General features: G+C 46.9%; 1 protein-coding gene across 1 annotated transcript; it reads left to right on the top strand.

The window, feature by feature from the left end:
* Positions 1–690: 690 nt before the first annotated feature.
* LOC311525726 (cytochrome P450 4B1-like) lies at positions 691–24,326 on the top strand. Its single transcript, XM_084638073.1, has 12 exons — positions 691–1,097; positions 2,691–2,832; positions 3,991–4,035; positions 6,491–6,618; positions 8,226–8,350; positions 8,439–8,593; positions 9,411–9,517; positions 13,853–14,043; positions 14,830–14,963; positions 18,958–19,022; positions 19,707–19,789; positions 20,709–24,326. Exons 1-12 carry the CDS (start codon positions 912–914, stop codon positions 20,875–20,877), a joined length of 1,530 nt encoding a protein of 509 aa, XP_084494199.1. The 5' UTR covers positions 691–911; the 3' UTR covers positions 20,878–24,326.
* The last annotated feature ends 145 nt before the right edge of the window (positions 24,327–24,471 follow it).

The following is a 24,471-nucleotide window of genomic DNA, read 5'->3' as shown; positions in this document are numbered from 1 at the left end:
TCAAGGTCAGGAGCTGGGCTGGGATCTGAGGGCTCCAGCTGGGAGCAGGGCCGGTGCTCCAGCTGGGGCTGGCGCTGCATCAGGGGGTAGGGCCAGAGTGGAGCCGGGGGCATAGCGGTGCGGGGGGGCGTTCCCTCCCCACCTCCAGTGGGGGCCGGCCCAGACCCCACCATGCCCCCTGGAATGTTCCTCCAAGCCCCCCTATGGGGGGTGTGCCCCACTGTTTGGGGACCACTGACCTAAGGTGATAGCCCTTCTGGAGTAGACCTTGACTGCCCAAGGGTCCATTCCACAGATCCCTGTGCTGAAGGAGAGGATGGGTAATCCTGGGGGCAGGGTGCTGAAAGGCAGCACCATGTTTTCAATGGGAAGACAACCTGCTGACACCCTCCTGACCACTAGGCAGCACTGTGGGAGTTTGTGACATACAAACTACCATACAACCGAGGACGGGATGGAATATGGACTGGATCAGGCCGGAGGTCTATTTAGTTCGGCATCCTCCTCTCTGACAATCCTGGCTAGCACCAGCGACTTCAGAGGAAAGGTGCAAGAAATCCTGCCGTGATAGGATAACCTGTCCACATGGGAAGTTTCTTCTCAATCCTCTGTAATTAGCAGTGCCCTAAGGAAACCTCTAAGTTCCTGAAGTAGGGGGAAAGGGCAGATGAACTCGCAGGACAGTTGGGTCTTCTCCTGCCAAGCAAAGTCTGGGCAATTGCTGGTGAGAACTTCAGAACTTTCTCCTGTACATTCTCAGTAGGTTACTTGGCATACAGCGTTCCACACAAGCTTGTGTGGGAAAGGGGAGGGAGTTATATTGCTTTGACTATTGGCTAACCCAGACACAAAAGGAACGTGAGCACGGTGAGAGATTCGGAGCCTGTCACTGCCACAGAAGCTGCAGGACCATGGCATTTGTGCTGGAGAAAATAGCAAACCCTTCCTCTCTGCTTTTGTACCTGACTGCTGGGTTTTGTCTCATCTACGTCCTGCTGAAAGCGATCCAGCTGTATCGGAAGAAACAACAGCTCCTCAAAGCTTTTGCAAGTTTTCCAGGTCCCCCCAGCCACTGGCTGTATGGACACAACTCTCAGGTAGGGAAAGACGTGGGGTTATGCAGCTATATACACCATCCAGGTTAGTTTCAACAGAGAATAGATAGAGGGAAGGTAAATATAGTGAGTGGGGTATGTGAAAACTGTTTGTTAGGAAAGGATCCTGGCAGGAGGCAGTTTTCTTGTCCTACCCGCTAACAGACACCACGGTCACATGTTAGTGTCATGTTTGTGTGGGACAAATAAAAATGCAGCCACAGTAAGAATTGTGTCTAATTTTCAGCTCCAGTCCTTCAAGCAAACAGTCCCTTTGACTTGACACTTATAGTTAAACATGCTTTCCAAGATAAGGACTTTGGTGATCAAATTTAATAGGAGCCACATAAAAAAAGTTTCTTGCCTCCACTTAAGGGTCACCCACTCTCTAGGAAGTTGGTTCTGTTTGTTTTCACAGCTACTGAGCCCTGCTGTCTGTGTGAACATGAGGAATTTTTATTTCAAACATTTTCAGCGTTTCATGATACAGACATTTGGGGGTTTATGCATTTTTGCATCCAGTTGCAATCATAATAATAGATAAATAGATAGATATAAACTAAATATTCCCCTGTCATACTATTTAAAGATGAATATATAGTACTGTAGTAAATGAAGCAATGAATTCTCACGACTGTGGCTCTTTTGGGTAATGCTGATTGCTAATTTGGCTCCTGAACCACTGAGGTCTGAGTATCACTGGTTTAAAATGTTGAGCCTTATTCTGCAGTGCTTTGCCACTTGCAATGTCAATATTTTTTCATCCGCATGCAATTTTGACCAGAAAAATGGCTTTTTGTCTAAAGCAAAAATTTTGCTGGGAAAATTTCATTTTTGACAGTGTTCCTTTGTTCATGCAAAACCAGAAACTGTTTTTCTTAAGCTGAAACTTTTTTAAACCTAAGAATTGTAACTTAAAACCGCTTTCAAGCACCCCCAACATTTTCAGGTTTTGGGTTCCAGTTTTTTATTTAAAAAATTCAGAGGAAAAGTTTGACAAAAATTTTAATTTTTGAAATTTCTCTGAAAAAATAGCAAATTTTCCAACCAGCTGCATCATTTCTCCAGTGCAAGGGGAGTGTTAAGCTTTACCATTGTGATTTGCAAAGGAGACAGGACTGCAATGCAGTTCCCTCTGGAACTGTGTAGCCACTGGTTTCAGAGTAGCAACCGTGTTAGTCTGTATCCGCAAAAAGAAAAGGAGGACTTGTGGCACCTTAGAGACTAACCAATTTATTTGAGCATAAGGTTTTGTGAGCTACAGCTCATCCAATGAAGTGAGCTGTAGCTCACGAAAGCTTATGCTCAAATAAATTGGTTAGTCTCTAAGGTGCCACAAGTCCTCCATTTCTTTTTGTGTAGCCACTGTGTGTAGATTTTGGTCCTCTCTACCCCAGGCAGTTTGGGGCCAGCATAGCATCTTCCCTCCATCTCGAGGTGTAGAGCCCATCATTGCAAATCCACTCCACCTGCTCCCCATCTCCCACGGAGAGGCCTTGAGCAGCCCAGATGGCCTTGTGCAGACTTTCCACACTGAAGTGATTTCACCGCTTTCTCCCTAAGCACTCTCTCTCTCTCTCTTCGCTATCATTGCAGATTTCTCAAGGTGAAGAATTAAAGAAGTTGCTGTCTTGGGCAAAAAAGTACCCCTATGCTTACCCCAGATGGATTGGAGGTTTCATGGCTACCTTAGTAGTCAACCACCCTGATTATGCCAAAACTGTGTTTGGCCATGGAGGTACGGTCATTGGATCTTATTTCAGAAAGCTTCACACTTGATGCCCTCTCCCACTGCAAAGGCCACGTGTTATTTCCACAGAGAACCATTCAGACTCTTCTTCCTGCTTGTCTCTTCTGTCGACTATTGTAATTCCCCCCTTTATACCCTTCCCAAATGCTTAGCTCTTCACCGTTAAATTGGGGCACTTTATATACGCACCCACAACGGGAAATGAGAACCAAACACCTGCACTCTCAGAAATGTGTCTGTCTTAGGGTTTCCTAGAGCACCCACCACCATAGTATCTAAGTTGTTCCTAGGAAAAGCAGCATAGAACATCTCTTAGGAGACCTCCCAGAGTCTTCAGTTGTTCTCCCTTTCTAGTGTAGGAAGCTCTAATTATTATTATTACTGTTGTGGTAGTAACTAGGGATTTTGACTAAATCGGGGCCACTTTGTTCTAGGACTAGATGCTATACAAACACAGAACAAATGACAGACCCTGTCCTGAAAAGATTACTATCTAGAGGTATTTCTCAATATTATTCCAATGAGAATGGGAAAGCTTTTTGCAAAAAGGAGGTTCTTGCCGCACATCCTAAATGCGGTCAGAGTCTGGATGAGGGTCATCTCTCAGATTGGATTCAACAGTTGCATCATGATCCCAGAAGAGCACAGCTGCCCTGGTGGATCGTTGATGTCAATGTGATCCCTGATGTGGCTTGGACCTGGCACATTAATACCTTTCAAGATCAGGCCCAAAGCCTTGATCGGGCAATAGCATCTCCATTCACTTTCTTGTTCGGCCAGCACAAAATGTCCTTCCTCAACTTTAAAAGCTTCCATGGCCTTCCCTTCCCTTTCCTCACCCATATCTCTAATCTCATCTTCCCATCATCCTCCCCAGTCCCGTGTGCATCTAATTAATGAGATGTATATAAAAGACCGTCTTTAAAATGTAGTAATAGTATGAAAAGAAACATTATTTAAATATTTAATATACTAAATAACACTAAAAGATTTAGCTGTCTAACTTCTATACCACTCATTTCCTAATTAATTGAGCTCCTTCGCCGTGACTAGAAGAGTGAATTCATACCAGAACTGCATCTAGATTTTTTTTTATGGTGTATCAACTCTTAACATTGTACTTGTCTTCTCTGTTGAATTTTACAGATCCCAAGGGTCTTGCAACCTACAAATTCTTAATTCCCTGGATTGGTATGTAGAATCATGCTTCGTCCATCCTTTTGAACAGTTTCATGAATGAATCAAGGGCATGTTATGCCCTGGAGTGTTAGCCCAGAGTTTCAGCCCTCATCCCCAGTTTCCTTGCCTCATCAGTTCATGGTGGGCCACACACTTCTCTTGTAATTTGATTTACTTTATTCCTTGCTATTATAAAACCAGAGAAGATGACCATTCTGCTATGAGAAAAGGAGTACTTGTGGCACCTTAGAGACTAACCAATTTATTTGAGCATAAGCTTTCGTGAGCTACAGCTCACTTCATCAGATGCATACTGTGGAAAGTGTAGAAGATCTTTTTATGCACTCAAAGCATGAAAAAATACCTCCCCCCACCCCACTCTCCTGCTTGTAATAGCTTATCTAAAGTGATCACTCTCCTTACAATGTGTATGATAATCAAGTTGGGCCATTTCCAGCACAAATCCAGGTTTTCTCTCCCCTCCCCCCCAGCCCCCCACACAAACCCACTCTCCTGTTGGTAATAGCTTATCTAAAGGAGAGTGGTCACTAACACGGCTGTTACTCTGAAACCTGTCATTCTGCTATGGAAATCTACTAGGGATGACATGACAAACACAGGAGATACCATATTAGACTAGACCATTTCTCTATTTAATCCAGAATCCTGCTCCACAGTGACTAGTAGCTGATATTTCAGATGGCGGTGATTATCTTCCCCCACAACCAATGCACAATAGAGATTGTGCAGAGCAAATGATGCCCTCAATTACACATGTTCAACTTCATGGTCTTCAGAGTATGCCCTCAGTGCCACCATTGCAACCTCACTGAAGTCTAATGGGGTTTGCAGGTGTCACTGAGGATGCCTAAGAAGGAAAAAACCCAGCTTGACTCTCAGAAGCAAAGCTGAGTTTACAGGGCTGGTAAACTGAGCAAACTGTGTGTAGACTCAGCAAGGTGCTTATGCACTGAGTTCCATAACACTGATTTTACTGAGTAGAACCAAACTCTGTGCATCAGGGTTGTTGTGGAAAACGAGTCACACCATCTGTTTGGCTCAAACAGTCTGAGGTCCTTTTATTTTTGAATACAATCATGCAGGGAGAAGGAGACAGATGGTCACACCCAGGTGCCACCCTGGTCTCCCTCTGTCCTGCCCCTATAATGCCAGTCTTATATAGTTTTTACATTTCAGTCAAATGATATATTTCCTTAATTTTTTTTATCACTCAAGCATTGTTAACAAAGCCTTATAAGGAGCCAAGGCAAACAGCTTTATAATTAGCATTGTGCTGATGCCCTTTTTTATCAAGATCTGCGGTTTGCTTGTGGCAGCGTTTTGTCTAGGGGCTTTTGCAGGTTGGGGGGGGGGGCATGTGTACATAATAGACAGCTAGGGACTTGAGCTAGGTGAAAGGTTGGCCTAGTTTGTTATCTGTGCCAAAATACCACAGCCCAGCATATGCTCTTAGCTTAAGCTAAGTCTTACAGGATGCAGGCCTGTAGGTCTCTTGTGTTACTGCTCTTGCCAATGCTGCGTATAGTGCCTAGGTCTTGTCACAAAGTGGGAGAGGGTCAGGTCAACAATACTGTCCCCCACAGGGTAATTCTGGACATTAGTGTTGTTGTTCCTAGCTCCTGATGTTTATTGCACCGTGTCATTCCATGGCACAGGGTATTAACATTGCTAATACCTATGTCATCTGTAAAAAGAGAAGGAGGACTTGTGGCACCTTAGAGACTAAATAAATTGGTTAGTCTCTCAGGTGCCACAAGTCCTCCTTTTCTTTTTGCGGATACAGACTAACATGGCTGCTACTCTGAAATGTGTCATTTGTAGAGCTGCTGGCAAAATTTTTCTCTCCCATGCAAAACATTCCTGCTTTTAGTCAAAAACCTGGGGAAAAAATGCAGATACCTAAAATGTTGGGTTTCCAACCAAAAAAAATGGTTGCCATCAAATAAAACCCATAAAGTTCTCAGTGTACAACACAAATTTCCCATTTTGGAAAACCAAAATATTTTCAGTTTCAGTTTTCAGTTTTTTGACCCTTTTCATTGAAAATTGGTTTTGCCCAGCTCTACTTGGTGTGGCAGAGATTTCATTCTTGCTGGGGCATAACTAATTTCAGCCTTATTAAGGGCCCTGTGTGGCTGCTATCAAAATACCAATATGGTACCACATCAAATATGGATCCCCTGTGCCCCTGCCCTCTTTCAGTAAGTGCCATTCCCGAATGGTGTGTTCTTTCTAATCCCTCATCAAGTTCTTAAGACTCCCTCTCCTTCCTCATGGTACCATCCCTCAGAAGGCAATCCACTGAGGACTTGCTTAGGTATGGAATTAAGTATTCCTGTTTAAAATGTTCCCTCTCTTCAAAGCACCGAGACTACTCTGAGTGATAGAGTAATTCATTGTGCTGTGAAGGGATCTGACTGGCTCTTTGCTATTTATATTCCCCCAGGCAAAGGATTACTGATCTTACATGGGCCACAGTGGTTCCAGCATCGAAGGCTGCTGACCCCAGGGTTTCACTATGACGTGCTGAAACCTTATGTCTCATTGATGGCAGAGTCTACCAAAGTGATGCTGGTAGGAATGATCAGCTGCAGAGCCAGGAAAATAACTGGGTCTGATGTTGAACAATTAGAAGAAAGTGGAACGAGATGTTCTAACCAGTTTGTTTCCCACACACTCTACAACCCTTTAGTAAAGGGGCCAGACCCTCAGCTGCTGTAATTCAGGGGAGCTACCTCAGCAAACATCAGTTTAGAATGTGGCCCAAGATATTTTTCTGTCACCAGGTTTCCAATAAAGTGATACGGTAACTTTTCTCAGCCCGGGGATGGTGAACATAGAAGATAAATGAGGAGAACAGGCTGTCTGCCAGATAAGAAACTAAACTTGGGCTTGTATAAAAGAGAGCCCAAAACAAACACAGAAACTGGGAAAGAAGAGTAGATGAAGAGGAGGGCAGGAAGGAATCTAATGAAGTTCATATACTATCATGCACCATCCATGAGCTGCCCACTTCTACTAGACCAGCTTGTTGGAAGGGTCCTTTTATCTCAAAATACTCTCTTTAGCTAGAAACCGTGAATTCACAAGGATCATATGTCCCTAATAATAATTAAAGTCTCTGAGCCAAATTGATCTCTGGGGTAACTCCCCTGACTATAGTGGAGATACATCAAGAGTTGGACTTGGCCCCAAATGTCTTCAGCTTTTCAACCAGCACGTGAGGTGTACTCTAACCACCTAGAAATAACCATTATGTCTCGCCTTTTAATAAGGGTGGTTGCTAAACTTACATTAGTTTGTGTACAATGCTGGCAGATAAAACAGTTTGCTAGAGACAGTCACTCAGTTGCAGAGATCAAAGAAATTTTAGACACATCCTTTAACCCAGCTGGATTGGACTCAGATAACCAAATCCTTCTGGCGTGGCATATCTGTTCAATTGTCAATGAACTTTTGCTCAGAGGACATTAATATATGTGGAGAGACTTGTTGCTGAGTCACATCGATTATGAAACCAGTAAAAATCAACTCAAGTCTTAATTTACCTTGATTTCCAGTTATATCTGCTGTGCATTAGATATGCCAGTGGTGAAAGACGTTATAGAAAATACGTTAGGTCAACAATGCACCACTGTATGTGGATTCTTCCTTCCCCCCTCAAATTTGGATCTAGTTCCTGCCAAAAATAATGGCCTAAAAACCTATTACACAGATCAGTTTCTTTTTCACTTTGCTGAAAATAATCTCAGGATATCATGAAAACAATTTGTCTATAGAGATGGCTGTGAGTCACCCCAGGTCTGGTTCCAAACATGCTTTAGAAGTGTTTGGATTTTGGTTTCTAGTTCAGGCCCAGGACAACAAAATCCAGATTTTACCAATCCAAAAGAATGGGAAAGAAGAATTCAGATTTAGTTTTTCACTTTGGCCTGATCTCCAGCCATAAATAAATAATCCTGTAATCTGGTTCCGAAAGGGAATGCCAATCCCAGCTAACATTGTACCTTTTAGATCAGAGTCCTTGTTTACAGACCAGGGTCTAACATGCAACAGGGGTTTGGCAGGATGCAGATATGGAAAGCAGCAAAAATAAATAAAGGGCACTGAATGGGATCTCTATAGTCAGCAAAACCCTTTTCTGGAATCCCATCCCTCCTCATCTCACTCTCCTCCGTTAGGATAAATGGGAACGGCTGATCACAGTGGATAAGTCGGTGGAGCTCTTTGAACATGTCAGCTTGATGACCCTGGACAGCATCATGAAATGTGCCTTCAGTTGTCATAGCAACTGCCAGACTGACAGGTCAGTGCCAGGTGCTTTCAAATCCTAACAAAAATGTTCTTGTCAACCAGACCCATAGTAGCCTTATTTAACTGTTCTTTTCCTTCAGTGACTCAGACTACTACGTCAAAGCAGTCTATGACCTGACCTACCTGGTGTTTCATAGAATCCGCTTTTTCCCATTTCATAATGATTTCATCTATCGAATCAGTCCTCAAGGACATCGCTTTCAGGAGGCCTGCCGACTAGCACACCAGCATACAGGTATTTCCCAGTGTCCTCCTTTTCTTTTCCTATTGTCTGTAGGATGTTGCCTAGTTTGGTGGGATTAACCTACTGTTAGTTGGTCTGTCTATGAATGGAAACCCTGGAGAAACTTATTCTCCAGGGAAGAAGAATGGTTTTAAAATTGAGGCACAAGGCTGGTAGTCAGTAGATCTAGGGCCATATCCAATGCTGGTGGAATTCCATGAACTTCAGTGAAATTCCACTGAGGATGGATTTCTATTCCTAGCTCAGTCATTCATTTACTGTGGGACTTCAGGCAAGTTACTTCGTCTCTCCACAGGTCAGTTTGATCACCTGCAAAATAGAGATGATGAATCCACTGTTTGTAATGTTCTGAGAGATCCTTCAGTGGAAGGGACATTAGAACATAAAAACAGCCATACTGATCAGACTAAAGGTCCATCTAGCCCAGTATCCTGTCTTCCAACAGTGGCCAATGCCAGGTGCCCCAGAGGGAACGAACAGAACAGATAATCATCAAGTGATCCATCCCCTGTCACCCATTCCCAGTGTCTGGCAAACAGAGGCTAGGGACACTATCCCTGACCATCCTGGCTAATAGCCATTGATGGACCTATCCATCAATGATAGTACTTTAGAAATACAAAGTCTTACTGGTTCTAAGAGACCTCATCTCCTGCACTGGTCTACTATATGTCCAGTTCATCATTTGCATTAAGCAGAAGAGCCTCAGACTCTGATCCTTTGACTTCTCTGCAGCATGACCTTTCCAGACAGACAGGTCACAGTGATGTTGAGGTGTAGCTAATATATTTGCCACTCTTGTATGCAGATAAAGTAATAAAAGAGAGAAAGACATTCCTCCAAGATCAGCAAGAACTTGAAAAGATCCAGAAGAAGAAGTACTTGGATTTTCTGGACATTCTTCTGTGTGCCAAGGTGAGTGATGGAAATAATAATGTAAACAGCCAAGCAAGTGTCATCAGCAGACACACCTGGCTATTGTTGATAATAGCTTCCCCATCCTATATATCCTCATGTCTAATTCTGTCAGCTGATAGCGGGGCTGGAAGTGAAGGGAAGAAATGTCAAGCAAGGGTGTGCAAAGGACAGTGCTCAGTGAATGAATAACTACAGCTAGTAACCATGCTGTGAGGGTAAAATTAACTCTTTCCTCTCAGTGAGTTGATTTTCACTCAGCATGTTAATCTGTACAGGAACAGAGGCATGACAGCATGTAAGTGTGAATGAGACGGTTGGCATATTCTAGGGAGGATTCCAGGCAGGTGGTGGTGTCTATACTGTGTGTAACAAGGTAAATGTTCCCTTTTTGGTTTCCTATGTACGACATCTTTAAATTTCTACGTGCCTGCTGGTCTGCCGGAGACAGCTGCCATTTGGAGTTCAGTTGAGTGCAGACTCTTCCGGATGGGAGGAGACACACACTGTGCTCTCGCTCTCCCTCCCCTTCCCCCAAGGGATTTTACTTTTATTCTTTCTTGTATTGTTTGTTTGTCTTGTAATCTTAAAAAAATATATATATATCCTGGCTGAAAGTACATAACTGCTCTTTGTGTAGATAAAAAAAAATAAACAGAATAAGAATTCTTGCGAGGAGCGTGGGCAGCGCATGATAGTTGCCACAAAAGCACAGAAATGCAGGGCTGGAAGAGCCCTCAGGTGGCTCAACCTTTTCAGAGACACAGGCAGTACGGGCAGTTGTGTGGCACCTGTGCGGGCCAGGTACAGAAACAAAATGGCCTCCTCCACGTAGCGTGACCTCACGCACCGTGCTTACAAGGCCATGCTGCACAGAGGATGCCATTTTGTACAGATAGTCTCTGGTACATGCAGCATGTCACTGCAATGCTCTCTGCATGCTGGGCAGCTGCTGCTGGGGGAGTGGACGCCTCGGGGCCAGATGGAATTGGCCCGTGGGCCCGCTCTGGCCCCTGGGCCACCCGTTGGGCTGATCTCTGCATTGAGGCAGGACTAAGTATACCTGGGGTGTCTGTGATGGGGTTATTGGAGGGGCGTGAGGACCTGGGGGGACATGCGAAGGGCCAGGGTCAGGAGGGGGCTCTGTCTGGCAGGGAAGAAGGTGGGGCTCTGTGCAGGTGGTCTGGGCTGCTGAGACCAGGCTTCGTATCCAACTCGCTCCCCCACTGCCGTACCTGCAGCAGCCACCAACCAGCAGTTACCCTCCTCCGCCAGGGAGGGCTCAGAGAGCCGGGGACAGAAGGATGCACCCCAGGAGTACTGTCCCCCCCCCGCCTTGCCAGACAAACCCCCTCCTGACCTTGGCCCTTCAGTGGGGCCCCAGGGCACAGAGCCCCATCCATGTCCCCTGCTGGACAAAAGCCGCACAGGGAGAGCGGATGGGGCCATGCTGAATGCCCAGGGACTGTCCAGCAAGGGTGGGGTTTTACTTCCCTATGCTGAATACAGGATACCTGGTAAAATTACTCGTATTTAAGCGACTTCACCGGCAATCAATCAGAACTATGCAGTACAAACATTCAAATTAACATCACGTTGACCGAGCCCCTGTTAAAAAGAAATATTGTGTAGTTGGATTCTTTTTATTTACCTTCTTGTCTTTAATGCTTTAGGGTTCACACAGGGAGAGTTGACACACAAACACACTCCCATACACCTCTCTCCCATGGGGAGGGGGGTGGCCAGCTGACCCTCCCCTCCCTGCCCTGCGCTCTGTGTCCTCCATGCCTGGCTGGGCCCCCGGAACGGACCCGCTTCTCCTGGTACCTGGCGCCATGTCTTTGCGAGGCAACACGTGGGGGGGCACGCTGGGTCGCATGCCCCCCTCCCCAGATTTCTGCCAAGGTTCACACCAGAATGTGGCTTGCAGCAGCGTTTCGGCACGGAAGGGACGGGAGCTGCTTCCAGCTGCAGGGGAGGAGGAGTGGGAGAAGGGATGATTTGGCTCGTGTCTTTGCAGAGCTCATCTCTTCCCCCCACCCTGATCCCCTGTGGCTGGAAGCAGCTTGTCCGGCAGCTAACACCTCCAGGCTGCTGGTGGCCACAGAGATAACCCAGCCACCTCCTGTTCCCCAGCTACGGTGCAGCCAGAAAGGGGTTAAGCCCTAAGGATGCATTGTGCACCAGGGCCCAGGGAACCTGACTGCAGGGGCTTCAGTGAACCCGGCCGGGGAGGTGGCTCAGCAGGGGAGGGTGCCTAGGGGACGGAGCAGCCCCGCGCTCCCTGGGGGCAGGACCCAGGGTGGGGAGTGGGGGCAGGTGAAGAGGGTGCTAAGCCCCTGCCTGGGGGGCTGCTGAGAAGCCTGCAGGGTCGGGGCGCAAACGGGCGGGAAATAGCTTCCCCTCGCCCACCCCGCGCCAGGCCAGAGTTTAGCTGAGGGGCAGAGAGAGGCTTCCCCATGCCAGCGTTGTTCGGCTCCTCCTGGCCAGCGCCCCAGGCCAGAGCATCTTGAGCTTTCCCGGGGCACTGGTGCAGCCAGAGGCAGGGGGGGAAGGAAGGAGCCTGCTGGCCAGGTTGCTGGTGAGCTGAGCGCTCCGACCCGGGGCTGGTTCTCTGCACAGCACTGGGAACGGGACACACCCCACTGGGGGGATATGGAGGAGCAGCAGGGCTGGGGGGGGGGGAAGGGGCAAAGAAGGGAGAGGACAGCAAGAGGGGGAGCACGTCAAGAGCCGATGGGTGGGCAGCAGAGGTGACACGTAACCGGCCGCTGCCTAGCCCCTGCCCGCACGCACCAGCCACCGCAGCTCACAGCCATTGCTGGCCGGAAACGGGACGGGGCCCCACTGGCCGAGAGCCGGCACACAGCGGGGGCTCAGCTGGCGGACCAGCAGGGGGAGCATCCGGACCTGCTCGCTGCAGCTTTACCACACTACCAGCCTTGCACACCCACCCCCATCATTGGCCACTGGACCCCCCCACTCAGCACTGGTGGGCGGGCGGCTGGTGAGCAGGGATGCGGCCAGCAGCAGGACCCGCCAGTACTGATGGGGCGGAGACAGAAAATATGGGACAATTTGCCCATTTTTTAAGAAAAAGTTGGGACACCTGCAGAGACTGTCCCTTTAAAAACAGGATGTCAGGCCACCCTAACAAGGGGACCAGTACTCACAGGGTGCAGCTTTCTGCTCCCCTCCTTACTCTGGCCCTTCAGAGTGGCCAAGTTTGCCACCCCTGAGAGATTGCCTGACCATGGCAGGGAGCAGAAGGCTTCCTCAACTGTTACGTGGTGAGGACCGTCGCTGGCCCCTGTGAGTACCGGGCATACCACCCCCTACAAAAATACTGTTTCTTAGAAAGAGGGGGCTCGTATGAGACAAATCTCCAAAGTGGGGTCACAGCAAAAACAAGTTGGGAACCTCTGACCTAGCCCATCCCTGACAGGTGTGTGTCCAACCTACTCTTAAAAACCTCCAATGATGGGGACTCCACAACCTCCCTTGGAAGCCTGTTCCTGAGTTTAGCTATCCTTAAAGTTAGAATGTATTTCCTAATATCTAACTGCAGATTAAGCCTGTTACTACTTGTCCTACCCCCGGGGCACAGGGAGAACAACTCGTCCCCGTCCTCTTTGTAACAGCCCTTAACATATTTGAAGACTGTTACCAGGTCCCGCCTCAGTCTTCTGTTCTCAAGACTAAACAAGCCCAGGTTTTTTAACCTTTCTTCACAGAGCCCCCAGGTTTTCTGAACTTTTTATCATTTTCGTTGCTCTCCTTCCAATTTGTCCACATCTTTCCTAAAATGTGGTGCCCAGAACTGGACACAATACTCCAGGGGAGGCCTCACCAATGCTGAGTAGAGTGGAACAATGACCTCCCATGGCTTACATACAACACTCCTGCTAATGCACCCCAGAATGGTTTTAGCTCTGTGTAGGTGGTCTGGGCTGCTGAGACAAACATCTGTCAAGGATGGGCTAGGTCAGAGGTTCACATTGTTGGCTCATATTCAGTTTGTAAGCACTGAAGGTTGGTACCTGATACCCTGTTGCTGAGTAACTTGGATCTTAGCCCATCTCTGCTGCCTTCCTAATCCTAAAAGGGGAACGCCTGCCTTTGTACTCAATGGACCTGAGTCTGATCTCACTTACACTAAGTAGATACTGCATAATTCCATTGCTTTCAGTGGACTGACACCTGATTTCCACTGATGTAAACAAGACAAATCAAGCCTGGGAACTTCACCAGTAATCAAGGCGTATTTTTTCACTCCAAAAATTGCTCATGAAATGAACACTTGTTTGGGGATTATTTACCTCCCTGCTTTCCTAGGATGAAAACGGAGCTGGATTATCCGATGAAGACCTACGTGCCGAGGTGGACACGTTTATGTTTGAGGGTCACGATACCACAGCCAGTGGGATCTCCTGGCTCTTGTACTGCATGGCTCTGTACCCAGAGCACCAGCAGAGATGCAGGGAAGAGATCAAGGAGATTCTGGAAGACAGAGAGACTATCCAATGGTGAGATGTTACCTCACTGGTTTAATATCCTTTGGCTTTGGATTATTTTCTTATGTATCCAATCTGAGGAATTAAAAAAAAAATGTATCCAAGCTCTGCAATGAAGGATCAACACTTAGTATAGCAATGCTACGAAGAACAGATCCAAGGCCAAATCCAAATTTTCCTTGTGTTAAGGGCTGTTCAATTCTAGATCTTTGGTTTAGATCTCTCTCTACATTAATAAAATGCAGCAGTTTGATTGGGATAGGAACTTTAAACTATTGAAGTTGAGGAAGTTCCCCTAAGTTACGCTAGGACTGCATTTGGCCCTTGGAGTTTGAAATTGAATTAAGAATAAAACAAATCTGACAGCAGCTGTTTATTGAAATGCAAACTCTTAATATTTGGGATTAAATTTAGCATGAAAACACATCAAAGTACCTTGTAATTAATATATTACACCTTACAACAATCCTGTGAAGCAGATAGTTATTTCATGGCCCAGGACCCCATTGCACTAGGTGCTGTACAAATATGGAGCAAAAAGACAGTTCCTGCCCCAAAAAGTTTACAGGAGCATTGACAGATCAAGAGTCTTACTCAGTGTTGCAGGAAGTCTGTGGCAGAGGGAATAGAGCCTAGGTCACCTCTATGCTTTAGGCACAAGATCACTTTCCTGTCTTCAAACAGAAATAGGCATGTGGCATGTTTGTTTCACCCACTGATGTTGATGCTGCTGGCTAGTATTTTCAGAGTGGTAGGAGCCATTATTCATTCATACTCTCCACCTATGGTTGCTTTCAGGGATGACCTTGGCAAAATGACTTACAGCACCATGTGTATCAAGGAGAGCCTTCGCCTTTACCCTCCGGTACCTGGAGTGTCCCGACTGCTCAGCAAACCCATCACGTTCCACGATGGACGTACCTTACCAGAAGGTCTGTTTAGTCTCTTCCTTCTTAAGGGCCCGGTTCTGCCTTCAGCCGCACGCACTCCACTCCCATTGAAGTCCCTGAATGTAGTTCACGCCAACAAGAGGGGAAGAAATTCTCCTGTGACACACAAGTGAAGATCTAGGATCTGTTGCGCAGTTTGTGGTGCTCCCATGGCCTATTCTGTCTCCATTGTAAATTGTAACATGACTCTTTGATTGTCCATTACAAATTGCACTTTCCCATACCAACCTGTCTGCCTGAGCCATGGGCCGATTCACCCCAGGGAGGACAGCTGGGACTGCTGCCTGCCCTACCTCAGAGACTTTGCTAGAAAGTAGCTGTGTCAGTCTCCTCCTGAGACTCCATGAGAGTCCTGCCAACTAAGTCCGTCTAGGGGATGCTTTGAATCGATGCAACCTTTGCTGCACACGTGCATGCCTTAGTGATCTCCCATCTCGACACCAGCCAGAGCTGGCTGAATGTTGTTAGTGTTGGCTGAGAGCTTCAAATGAGCCCGTGGGAATTAAGCACCCAAATCTCACTGGAGTTGAATGGAATTTGGGAGCCTAATTCCCTTAAACTCATTTGAAAATCCCAGATATTGTTTCTATTGTTTATTATTTGTACATCGGAGGTATCCAGAAGCACCAACTAAGAAGGAAGTCCCATTTGCTAGACACTATTGCATACACATGAGACATTATACATATGATTTGAGAGAGTCTGTGCCCAGAAGAGCTTACAATCTAATGGAAACCTTTATTACTAATAATCATTCAATGGGGGGAGGGCGAGAAAGAGAGAGAGCACACCCTAATATACAACTAATATTTGCATTGAACAATTCTACTACCTCTAGACTGAGCTGTCTTAGCTTGTGAGATCAGACAAGATCACACCACAAGACTGCTTGGCCGTACATTGTAGGACTGAGCTGGAATTGCTCAGGTCACGGTCTCGTTGACTCAATAAAAGCAGAGAGCTTCATGGGAACAACAGTTATAGAACTGGATCCAAAGCCTTTCAAAGCCAGTGGAAAGACCCCCCGCATTGACTCAACCCACTTTGGGTAGGCCCAGGAGATTTACAAACTGAGTACCCCTATCATTGCTATCTTCTGTTATGTTGGGAATGATGGAGGACTATAGGGGCTGTATTGCCTAAGCAAACCTTAGCTGAATAAAATGGACCATTTAGGACATCATGGTAAATTTCACCCAGTACTTCCTGGCATAGTGTTCTACCCACCTTGTCTTGATCTTACCAAATTCTCTAGCTGCCATTCCTCTCTTCACTCAATGAGGTGGGTATGATTCTGCCAATTGAAAAATGCTACATGAATGGAAAACATTCAAAACGATCAGAAAGCAAACAAACAGAGCATGGCCTTTAATTCCAGCCTGCAGTGCCCATGGCCAGCGCGTGCTGTCCTGTCCCAGGCATACGCCTTGCAGCGTCAGTTCTAGTGGCACCCACAAAAGAGCAGGGAACTTGCAGAAAAATATGTTGCAGGTAGGGGACTGTTGGCTTTATGCTCTCCACTTGCCAGTTGGGTAGCACTACGTCAGGGACTGCTGCCCTAGCGGGGAGAGGGAGAAACAGGGCCCGGCTCAGAATCCCCCAGACCCAGAACTGTGCAAGAAAACCCCCCTATACACATGCTATCACTAGAATCCAGGCAGTGCCTCCCCTTCCCCCATCACGTGGCCTTGGGGGAGAACTGCAGAGCAGCCAGCCAGAGATGCAAGCCAGTAGGAGCAGAAGCAGCCAAAACAAGGACCTTTGGACATTCCAGTCAAAGCTGGAGAATGTTCTCTGCCTTTTCCTGCACTGTGCTGATCATCCGTTTGCTCCAACCCTCCCTCTTCCTCCTCTCAGTCTCCTTACCGTTTCACACCCCATCTGCCCCTCCTGCTCACTTCTCCTCTGCCCTGCCCCCTTCACTACTCTTCCTTCCATTTAACTGGTCCCCTCCTAACTAACCCCTCCCCACAAAATCAATCAATCAATACAATCATGGAACTAATGTGTTTGTTTGCCGCCATCACATTGTTTCCTCTCCTTGTGTGTTCTGCCTCTTCCCCCATCCCTGTCTCTCTTGTCTGTTTTTTCGGGTTGTAGGCTGTAGGGGTCATGTGGCTGTCTCCTTCTGGTTTTCCTAATTCGTGCAATAAACACACCGCAGGAGGTGAGAGGGGAGACGTTCCCCAGCCCCAATAACTATGCTAGTGAAATATTCACCTGAGGCAGCCAGTTACTTGGCTTTAACTGCAGTCTGTTCTTCTAGGTTCAAAGTACAGCCGGCATGTCAGTCATTCTTCCCTAATCATTAGGTGCTCTTGCCCAATCTTCTAACCATTCCCTGCTTCTGACACAAACTCTATTGACTCTGTTGATAACCTGCACGTGCACGCCTGTTGAGTGTAAATTTTTTTTAAAAAGAGAGTTAGTTATTGCATAAGATTAATAAAAAAGATGAAATTCACTAAGGGCCAGATTATCCCGCCCTCCACTTTCACAAGCCAAACATGTAAGTGTGCAGCCATGCGAGCTGTGAAAATCTCACCCTGAACGTAGAATGATTGTCACGCAAGTGATCGTAAAAATAGCGTTGTGGCATTCCAAGTTCTTTCTCTCCACGAATGCTGAAGATTAATATATTACAACGCTGCTTACTATTGCCATTACATCGTTGCTAATAATAGAAGGTCTGCACTCAGCACTCACCTGACACGGTCCCAGATACCTGCAGGACCACTGTGATCATGTAGTCTGACCTCTTGTATTACACAGGCCAGAGAACTTCCCCAAAATAACTCCTAGAGCTTATCTGTTAGAAGAACATCCAATCTTGATTTCAAAAGTATCAGTGATGGAGAAGCCACCATGACCCTTGGTAAATTGCTCCAGTGGTTAATTAGCCTATCTGTTAAAAATTTACATCTTATTTCCAGTCTGAATTTGTCTAGCTTCAACTTCCAGCCACAGGATTGTGTTTTACCTTTCTCTGCCAGATTGAAGAGCACATTATTAAATATTTGTTCCTCATGTAGGTTCTTATAGAGTCTAGACTGTACTCACATCACCCCTTACCCTTCTCATTCTTAAGCTAAATAGATTGAGCTCTTTTGAGTTTATCACTATAAGGCATGTTTTCCAATCCTTTCATCATTTTTATGGCTGTTCCCTGAACCCTCTCCAATTTATCAACAACCTTCTTGAATTGTGGACCCCAGAAATAGACACAGTATTCCAGCAGTGGTCTCCTGCTGCCAAATACAGAGGTAAAAATAACCTCTTTACTCCTACTCAAGAATCCCCTGTTTATGCATCTTAGGATCGTATTAGCTCTTTTGGCCACAGCATCACACTGGGAACTCTTGTTCAGCTGATTATCAACATACAATGACCCCCAAATCTTTTTCAGAGGCACCACTTCCCAGGATAGAGTCCCCCATCCTGTGAGTGCGGCCCATATTCTTTGTACCCACATGTATACTTTTACATTTAGCTGTATTACAAAGCATATTGATTGCTTGTGCCCAGTTTACTAAGCGATCCAGATTACGCTGAATCAGTGACCTGTCCTCTTCATTATTTACCCCTCCTGCAATCTTTGTGTCCTCTGCAAACTTTATCAGTGATGATTTTATCTTTTCTTCCAGGTCATTGATAAAAAATGGCCTAGGGCCTGCGGGACCCCACTAGAAACACACAGTTCAATGACTATTCCCCACTTACAATTACATTTTGAGACCTATCGCTTTTGCTGGCGATACGTGAGTCAGAATGGAACCCAGCTCATTCTCCCATAGTTTAATGTTGCCTCTGCAGGGCTAAAGGGAGTGAAAACATGTATGTAGAAATGACTCAAGACATTTCTCAGACAGCAGGTGTGTTGGTGAAGAAGATTAAGGGCCTTTAACAGAATAGCGTGTTTTGCTGAATAGATGTTTGCCCTGTGAGGTCACCAAGATTTTTCTTATTTTTCTTACAGGTTCTCTGGCTGCAGTGAATATTTATTCTCTTCATAGGAACCCAGCTGTATGGCAAGATCCAGAGGTACTTTTAACTTTACAGAAAGAAGAGGTGGTCACGTAGTTAAAACAAAGGACCGGGTACCAAGAGAGATGGGTGCTATCCCTGCCTCTGCCCCATACTTCGTTGAGCGAAGGATTTCTTACTTCTCCCTTCCTGCATTTCCCCAGCTGTAAAGCAGGGATAATATTGACCTTACCGAGGTGTTTTGCAATCTTATTCATGTAGCATCTGTCCAGATGAAAGGTGCAATAGATCTGCAAAAAGGAGGTTGCCCTACAGATTCTGAGTATCGTAGAGCAACAGAGGAGGGTGTGGAACAGTCTGTTTTTACACATAGTCACGTACATCCGGTGGAATAAGGATTCATAGCGTTTTGGGGCAAATGTAGCAGATGATGCTCTTGGCTGTACCAGCAACTCCACCCAGTCACCTGGCAGCTGTGGTGAGGGGCAGTAGTACTCTGGGCCCAGCACAAGGGCTCACTCTTTAGCTAGGGGGCTGCACAGGGGATGTGTTGCAACAGCACCTCCCCAGCTTACAGGGTGATGGCATTTCCCTGGTTCGCACAGCTCACATTTGGGACAGTGCTGGCCCCTTCTGGGAGGGGAGATCACCGCCCCTTCGCAGTGCTGGCGTCAAACCAAGCAACGCTGCAGTTTGGGAACAAAAAGCCTTTGCCACAACCTTTGAACTCTCTTCCCGCAGGTATATGATCCCATGAGGTTTTCACCAGAGAACTTGTCCAAGATGCATTCCCATGCTTTCGTGCCCTTCGCAGCCGGAGCACGGTGGGGAATATTTCGTTCACTCTCTGGGGGGTCGTGTCAGCTTCACTTTCCCAGCCGCCCCCTATTCAGTTTCACCAAATATATTCGCACAGTAAACATCCCAATAATCCAGGGGGGTTTCAAACTGGGTGTCGGGACCCCTCAGCGGGTTGCAAGGTTATTACATGGGGGGTTGCGAGCTGCCAGCTGCCACCCCAAATCCCACTTTGCCTCCAGCATTTATAATGGTGTTAAATCTATTAAAAAGTGTTTTTAATGTATAAGGGGGGGTCACACTCAGAGGCTTGCTGTGTAAAAGGGGTCACCGGTACAAAAATCTGAGAACCCCTCTAACAATCCGATCAGCACACCATCACCCTAAATTATTACAGAGCAACTCCAGAGCCATCACTCATGGGACTGAATTCTGGATCACTTGTAGGGGGAGGTATTCCATGCACAGGTGTGTGGCAGTTAAGCACATTAAAAGCCAATGGGAGCTAGGTGCCTAATTTCTATATGTGGCTTGGAAAAATCTCCCCTGTGGTCAGCAAAGATCTCTTGGCACTTTTCATTAGAGTGGGGGAGTAACTGTATCAATCTCCTTGCAGGTTCAATGGGAAAGAGCTTTTTCCACACCTGTCCCAAAACTGCCTGATAGTGGTTGCTGTGCACTATTAAACAGCTGCCATGTCTTAACCCAGAAGTGGCAGCACTACAGTGATGGGTAAAGGGATTCGTCTAGGCTATATTACAGTAGCAGCCAAAAGCCCCAATTGAGATGAGGATCCCATGGTGCTAGCTACTGTGCATACACATGAGAAATGGTCACTGACCCAAAGAGCTGGGTTGGTCCACTCAGCTAGCAAAGCGCTTTGGGATACAATTGTGAATGAAAGTTGATTGCTAAGTTCTTATAGGCTTCCCCTCCCTCTTCCAGGAACTGCATCGGGAAGCAGTTTGCCATGTACGAGCTGAAAGTGGCTCTCGCCCTGACTCTGCTCCGCTTTGAGCTGTCTCCTGATCCAGCCAAACCACCCAAGGAAATACCTCAGGTTATCCTCAAGTCCAGCAATGGGATCCACCTGCTCTTACGGAAACTTCCCTGACACCGCAGAAACCATGGAGCTCCGCACTGGAAGTCTGTAGGATCGACTCATTTTCAAGGGAGTGCAATCCATGGGTGTTTCCCGGGATAGCCCCACTTCAGCCAACCCGTTCCACAACCTTTCCTGAATTCTCAGCACCAGCTGGTTTCTCTGGGGCCTTCCCCATCCCCAGAGTTGGAGGGATGTTGTTGGGAGGAGACCTGGATATGGGAGTAAAGCATCCCAAGCGCCCCCTCCCTGGCTAAGGAGCACTCTTGCCTGTCAGCGCCATGCTCTGGGACCCGAGCTATGCAGGCTCGAGGGCAGCGCTTCTCCCCTTTCCACAGCCCCTCACGCGGTACTGAGGGTACAAACAGAGCTCTGAGTGCAATTTCACGTCCGTTCCCTAATGCAAACTGTAGAGGGCAGCACTGCGACGGAGCTAGCTCTCCTTCCCCGACAGGAGTCCAGGTGTCTCTGCAGCTCTCATCGGAAGAGAGCCAGTGATCTAGCTGGGATTTAAGGCCTCCTTACACTGGGATTTTAGGCACCCCTAGTGTAGACACAATTTACACCGGTGCACTGCAATGTGCCCTAATGCCTAAGCTCAGAGGGTAGACCGAGCCCAACCCTTATCCTCACACAGAAGCACATTGGTCTGTTTTGCACTGATCTCCTATCCATCCAGCCTTGCAGGGAGGTGTGAATTCCACCACCAAGGCCACTCTCATCCCTTATGAGGGATTATCATCAACGCTTGGTTGGGAAGATTGAAGTGTGAGCTGGGCCAAGTCTCCCAGTCGAGAGGTGGGTGGACACTGCTCCCCACTGAGAAGCTCTGGAGTTTTGGTTTGGCCCACTACAGCAATAGAGGCCAGTGAGAATTTTTGCTCCAACTCTGAACTTTCTTCCAGTGGAGGCTGCTCAGATCTTGGCTCGGAGCTCTCTGTAATTTAAACACCGACACGATGCAACATGGAGAATCAAAGATCCATGCAGGCTGCCTTCAGACTACACACACGGCTCTGATTGGCCCTAAAAAGTCACTCAGCTGGCGCCAAGATACCTCTAATTCCCCCTCTAATCCAGGATGGATACTTACATGATCCCCAGAGTAGAGCTTCCTTGTCACATTGTTTATGCTAGACAGATATTGAGGGTTCTCCCTGTGCATTCATCCTTGGAAACTGCCCCTCCCATGTAGCAATTACATCAAGATACCTTCCAGCCCAGAGAAAGGTGCAGCAATTCCCTCCTCACTTGGAGCCTGATCCCCAGTCTGTCAGTAGGAGTCTTCTTCCCATTGACTTCAACGGCCTTTGGGTCCTTCGTTTGGAGAACGTGACAGCTAACTCTGCCAGTTTGCTGATTAGCAACATTCTATGCATTCTTATGCCCATGCTATCTCGGACGCTGTGCCTTTGAATGAAAAATCTGGAGCAACCTGGAGCCGGAAAGGCCTGCCAGGGTGAGACTCAGATACCCCCTTCCAGATGAGACACCAGTTTGCATTCAGAAGGAAGGAGGAAGGAAGGTTAGCTTGTCAAATGCCCTGAATACAGCCATGCCCTGTAGAATGCAGCTGAAAGATTATGAATTGGTCAAGATGTCTTTACATATCCTTTTCAGGCTGTGAGCTGTAGACCGAGCAAACCCTAATATGCAGTATCCATAGCTACCCATCTGCGAACTTTGTCACTCACCTTCCCTAGCTTATGCCTAGAGGAAAACCAGTTCAACAACTTGCCATTGGCTTTATGTTTCTCCTCTCTAGTTCTGTAACGAGCAGGATGTTGTTCAACTCCCGCTCTGGTTTGGATGTGGCCATTATTGCAGGGATGTCGGTGTTGCCCAAATGTCCCAAGATCTGAAAGAATCTCTTACCCTAAGAAAGGAAAGAGCAGATGGGGTCACTGCTCCAGGTATCCCCAAAGTGGGCATGAGAAGGACTATGCCCATAAAGGCATCACAGACAACAAAGGGGGATTCATGCGGGCATAGAATGAATTCTCATACCTTAGGGGCACTGGCTGTTACAGTGGAACTGACCCTTTAAGTAGCTGTGCACCTCTTCAGCCATTCTCCCTGCTGGGTGAATGCATGGGAGACACAACAGCTCCTGGTTGGATGTGGGAAAGAGAGCGAGATGATGACCGAGGTTCTCTCTCTCTCTGGCTGGCTGTGGTGCCTTGTGAATAGGAATACGTTTGTCCATTTTTTTTCCATTGTAAAGGCTCTCGCCTCTGCAGAGTCATGCTTGGATCTAAATCAAACCCTTTACAGATTAGACACATAGGCTCAAAACTGGGGAAATGAGAGCTGAATAGGCTTGCTGCTGAAATGGGCCTGGCTTTAGTATGAACCCATTTTCACAAGGCAAGGAGTCTGAGTTTGTCCTGCACTGAACCAAGGAGTGTACTGAACAGGATGTTCCTAGATAAAGCAAGGCCATTTGCTCCTTTCCCACAACAAACTAAAGGGGTCTTTGTTCAAAATCCTTTTCTGCACTGAACCGTGTTTTCTGGCCAAGTGGGTAAAGAGAAGAGGTGCTTTGGGGGCAGTCGGCAAAGGCTTTTAGAAGAAGTCAGAGAGAAAATTCCTAGAAGACAACAGACCAATAGAATAAGAGGTTCAATATAACAGAGCTAAATCCAGCCACTAGACAAGGCAGTATGTAGCTGACAAAACAGACTCAGGGTGAAGGCCCAGGCTGAAAGTTCAATGCTCATCTCAGACCTTGTTCAGCAGAAGCCAAGGACTGACAGCTCAATAGTAAGAGGCAGAATATAATAACATACATAAGAGCAGCCATACTGGGTCAGAGCAATGGTCCATCTAGCCCAGTAGCCTGTCTTCCGACCATGGCCAATGCCAGGTGCCCCAGAGGGAATCAACAGAACAGGGAATCATCAAGTGATCCATCCCCTTTCGCCCATTCCCAGCTTCCGGCAAACAGAATCACCCCCTACGTCAGAGAAAGGCATCTCTACACCTTTAGAGGTTTATTTAGGCCATTGGCTACAGCTGAGTCCAGGGACTGAAACCAGATGGGGAAAGCTGTGTGTCTCGTGCCTGGGACTAACCTGTGGGAAAAGCACCAAGTCAAGACAGACTTAAGAAGTAGAGAATCAATTCCTGCTCTGTGACTCCAGTTACGTGTCTCAAACCTGGACAGAGACTAAAACATTATTCCACACTCCTTAAGTATTAGAAGCCTGGTTGGAGAAATAGCTAAGAAGTCTCACCATGCTATCCAGCTAAAAATCCTTTAATTTACTCCAATTCTAAAGCTGTAATCTGAAAGCCCCCTTCAGGAGATGAGCTACTGAAAATAATGACTTCCAGAATAACTGAAGTTTTAACATCCTGCTTAACCAATGCACTAAGAACCTTTGGCCTAAGCTGCACCTGTGATTTCTGTAACCGACAGTGGATACTGCTAACGGAATAAAGTGGGAAATGCTCCAGAACTTGCATCTTGCTTGGGTTTGCAGGTCAAAGTGTAAGCTACAGAAGTGCCGGGTGTTGTGACAGGACCTGCTTTGCCTCCCATCGGAGACAATCACCGGTGAATTTAATTTATTTCATGGGTAGGGTCTGAGTCTTCTGTCTTGA

The sequence above is a fragment of the Lepidochelys olivacea genome, assembly GCF_965140295.1.
Source record: "Lepidochelys olivacea isolate rLepOli2 genome assembly, chromosome: 8".
In the NCBI taxonomy this organism is placed as follows: domain Eukaryota; kingdom Metazoa; phylum Chordata; order Testudines; family Cheloniidae; genus Lepidochelys; species Lepidochelys olivacea.
Note: the sequence above shows the minus strand (reverse complement) of the source record. Positions and strands in the feature narration are given on the sequence as shown.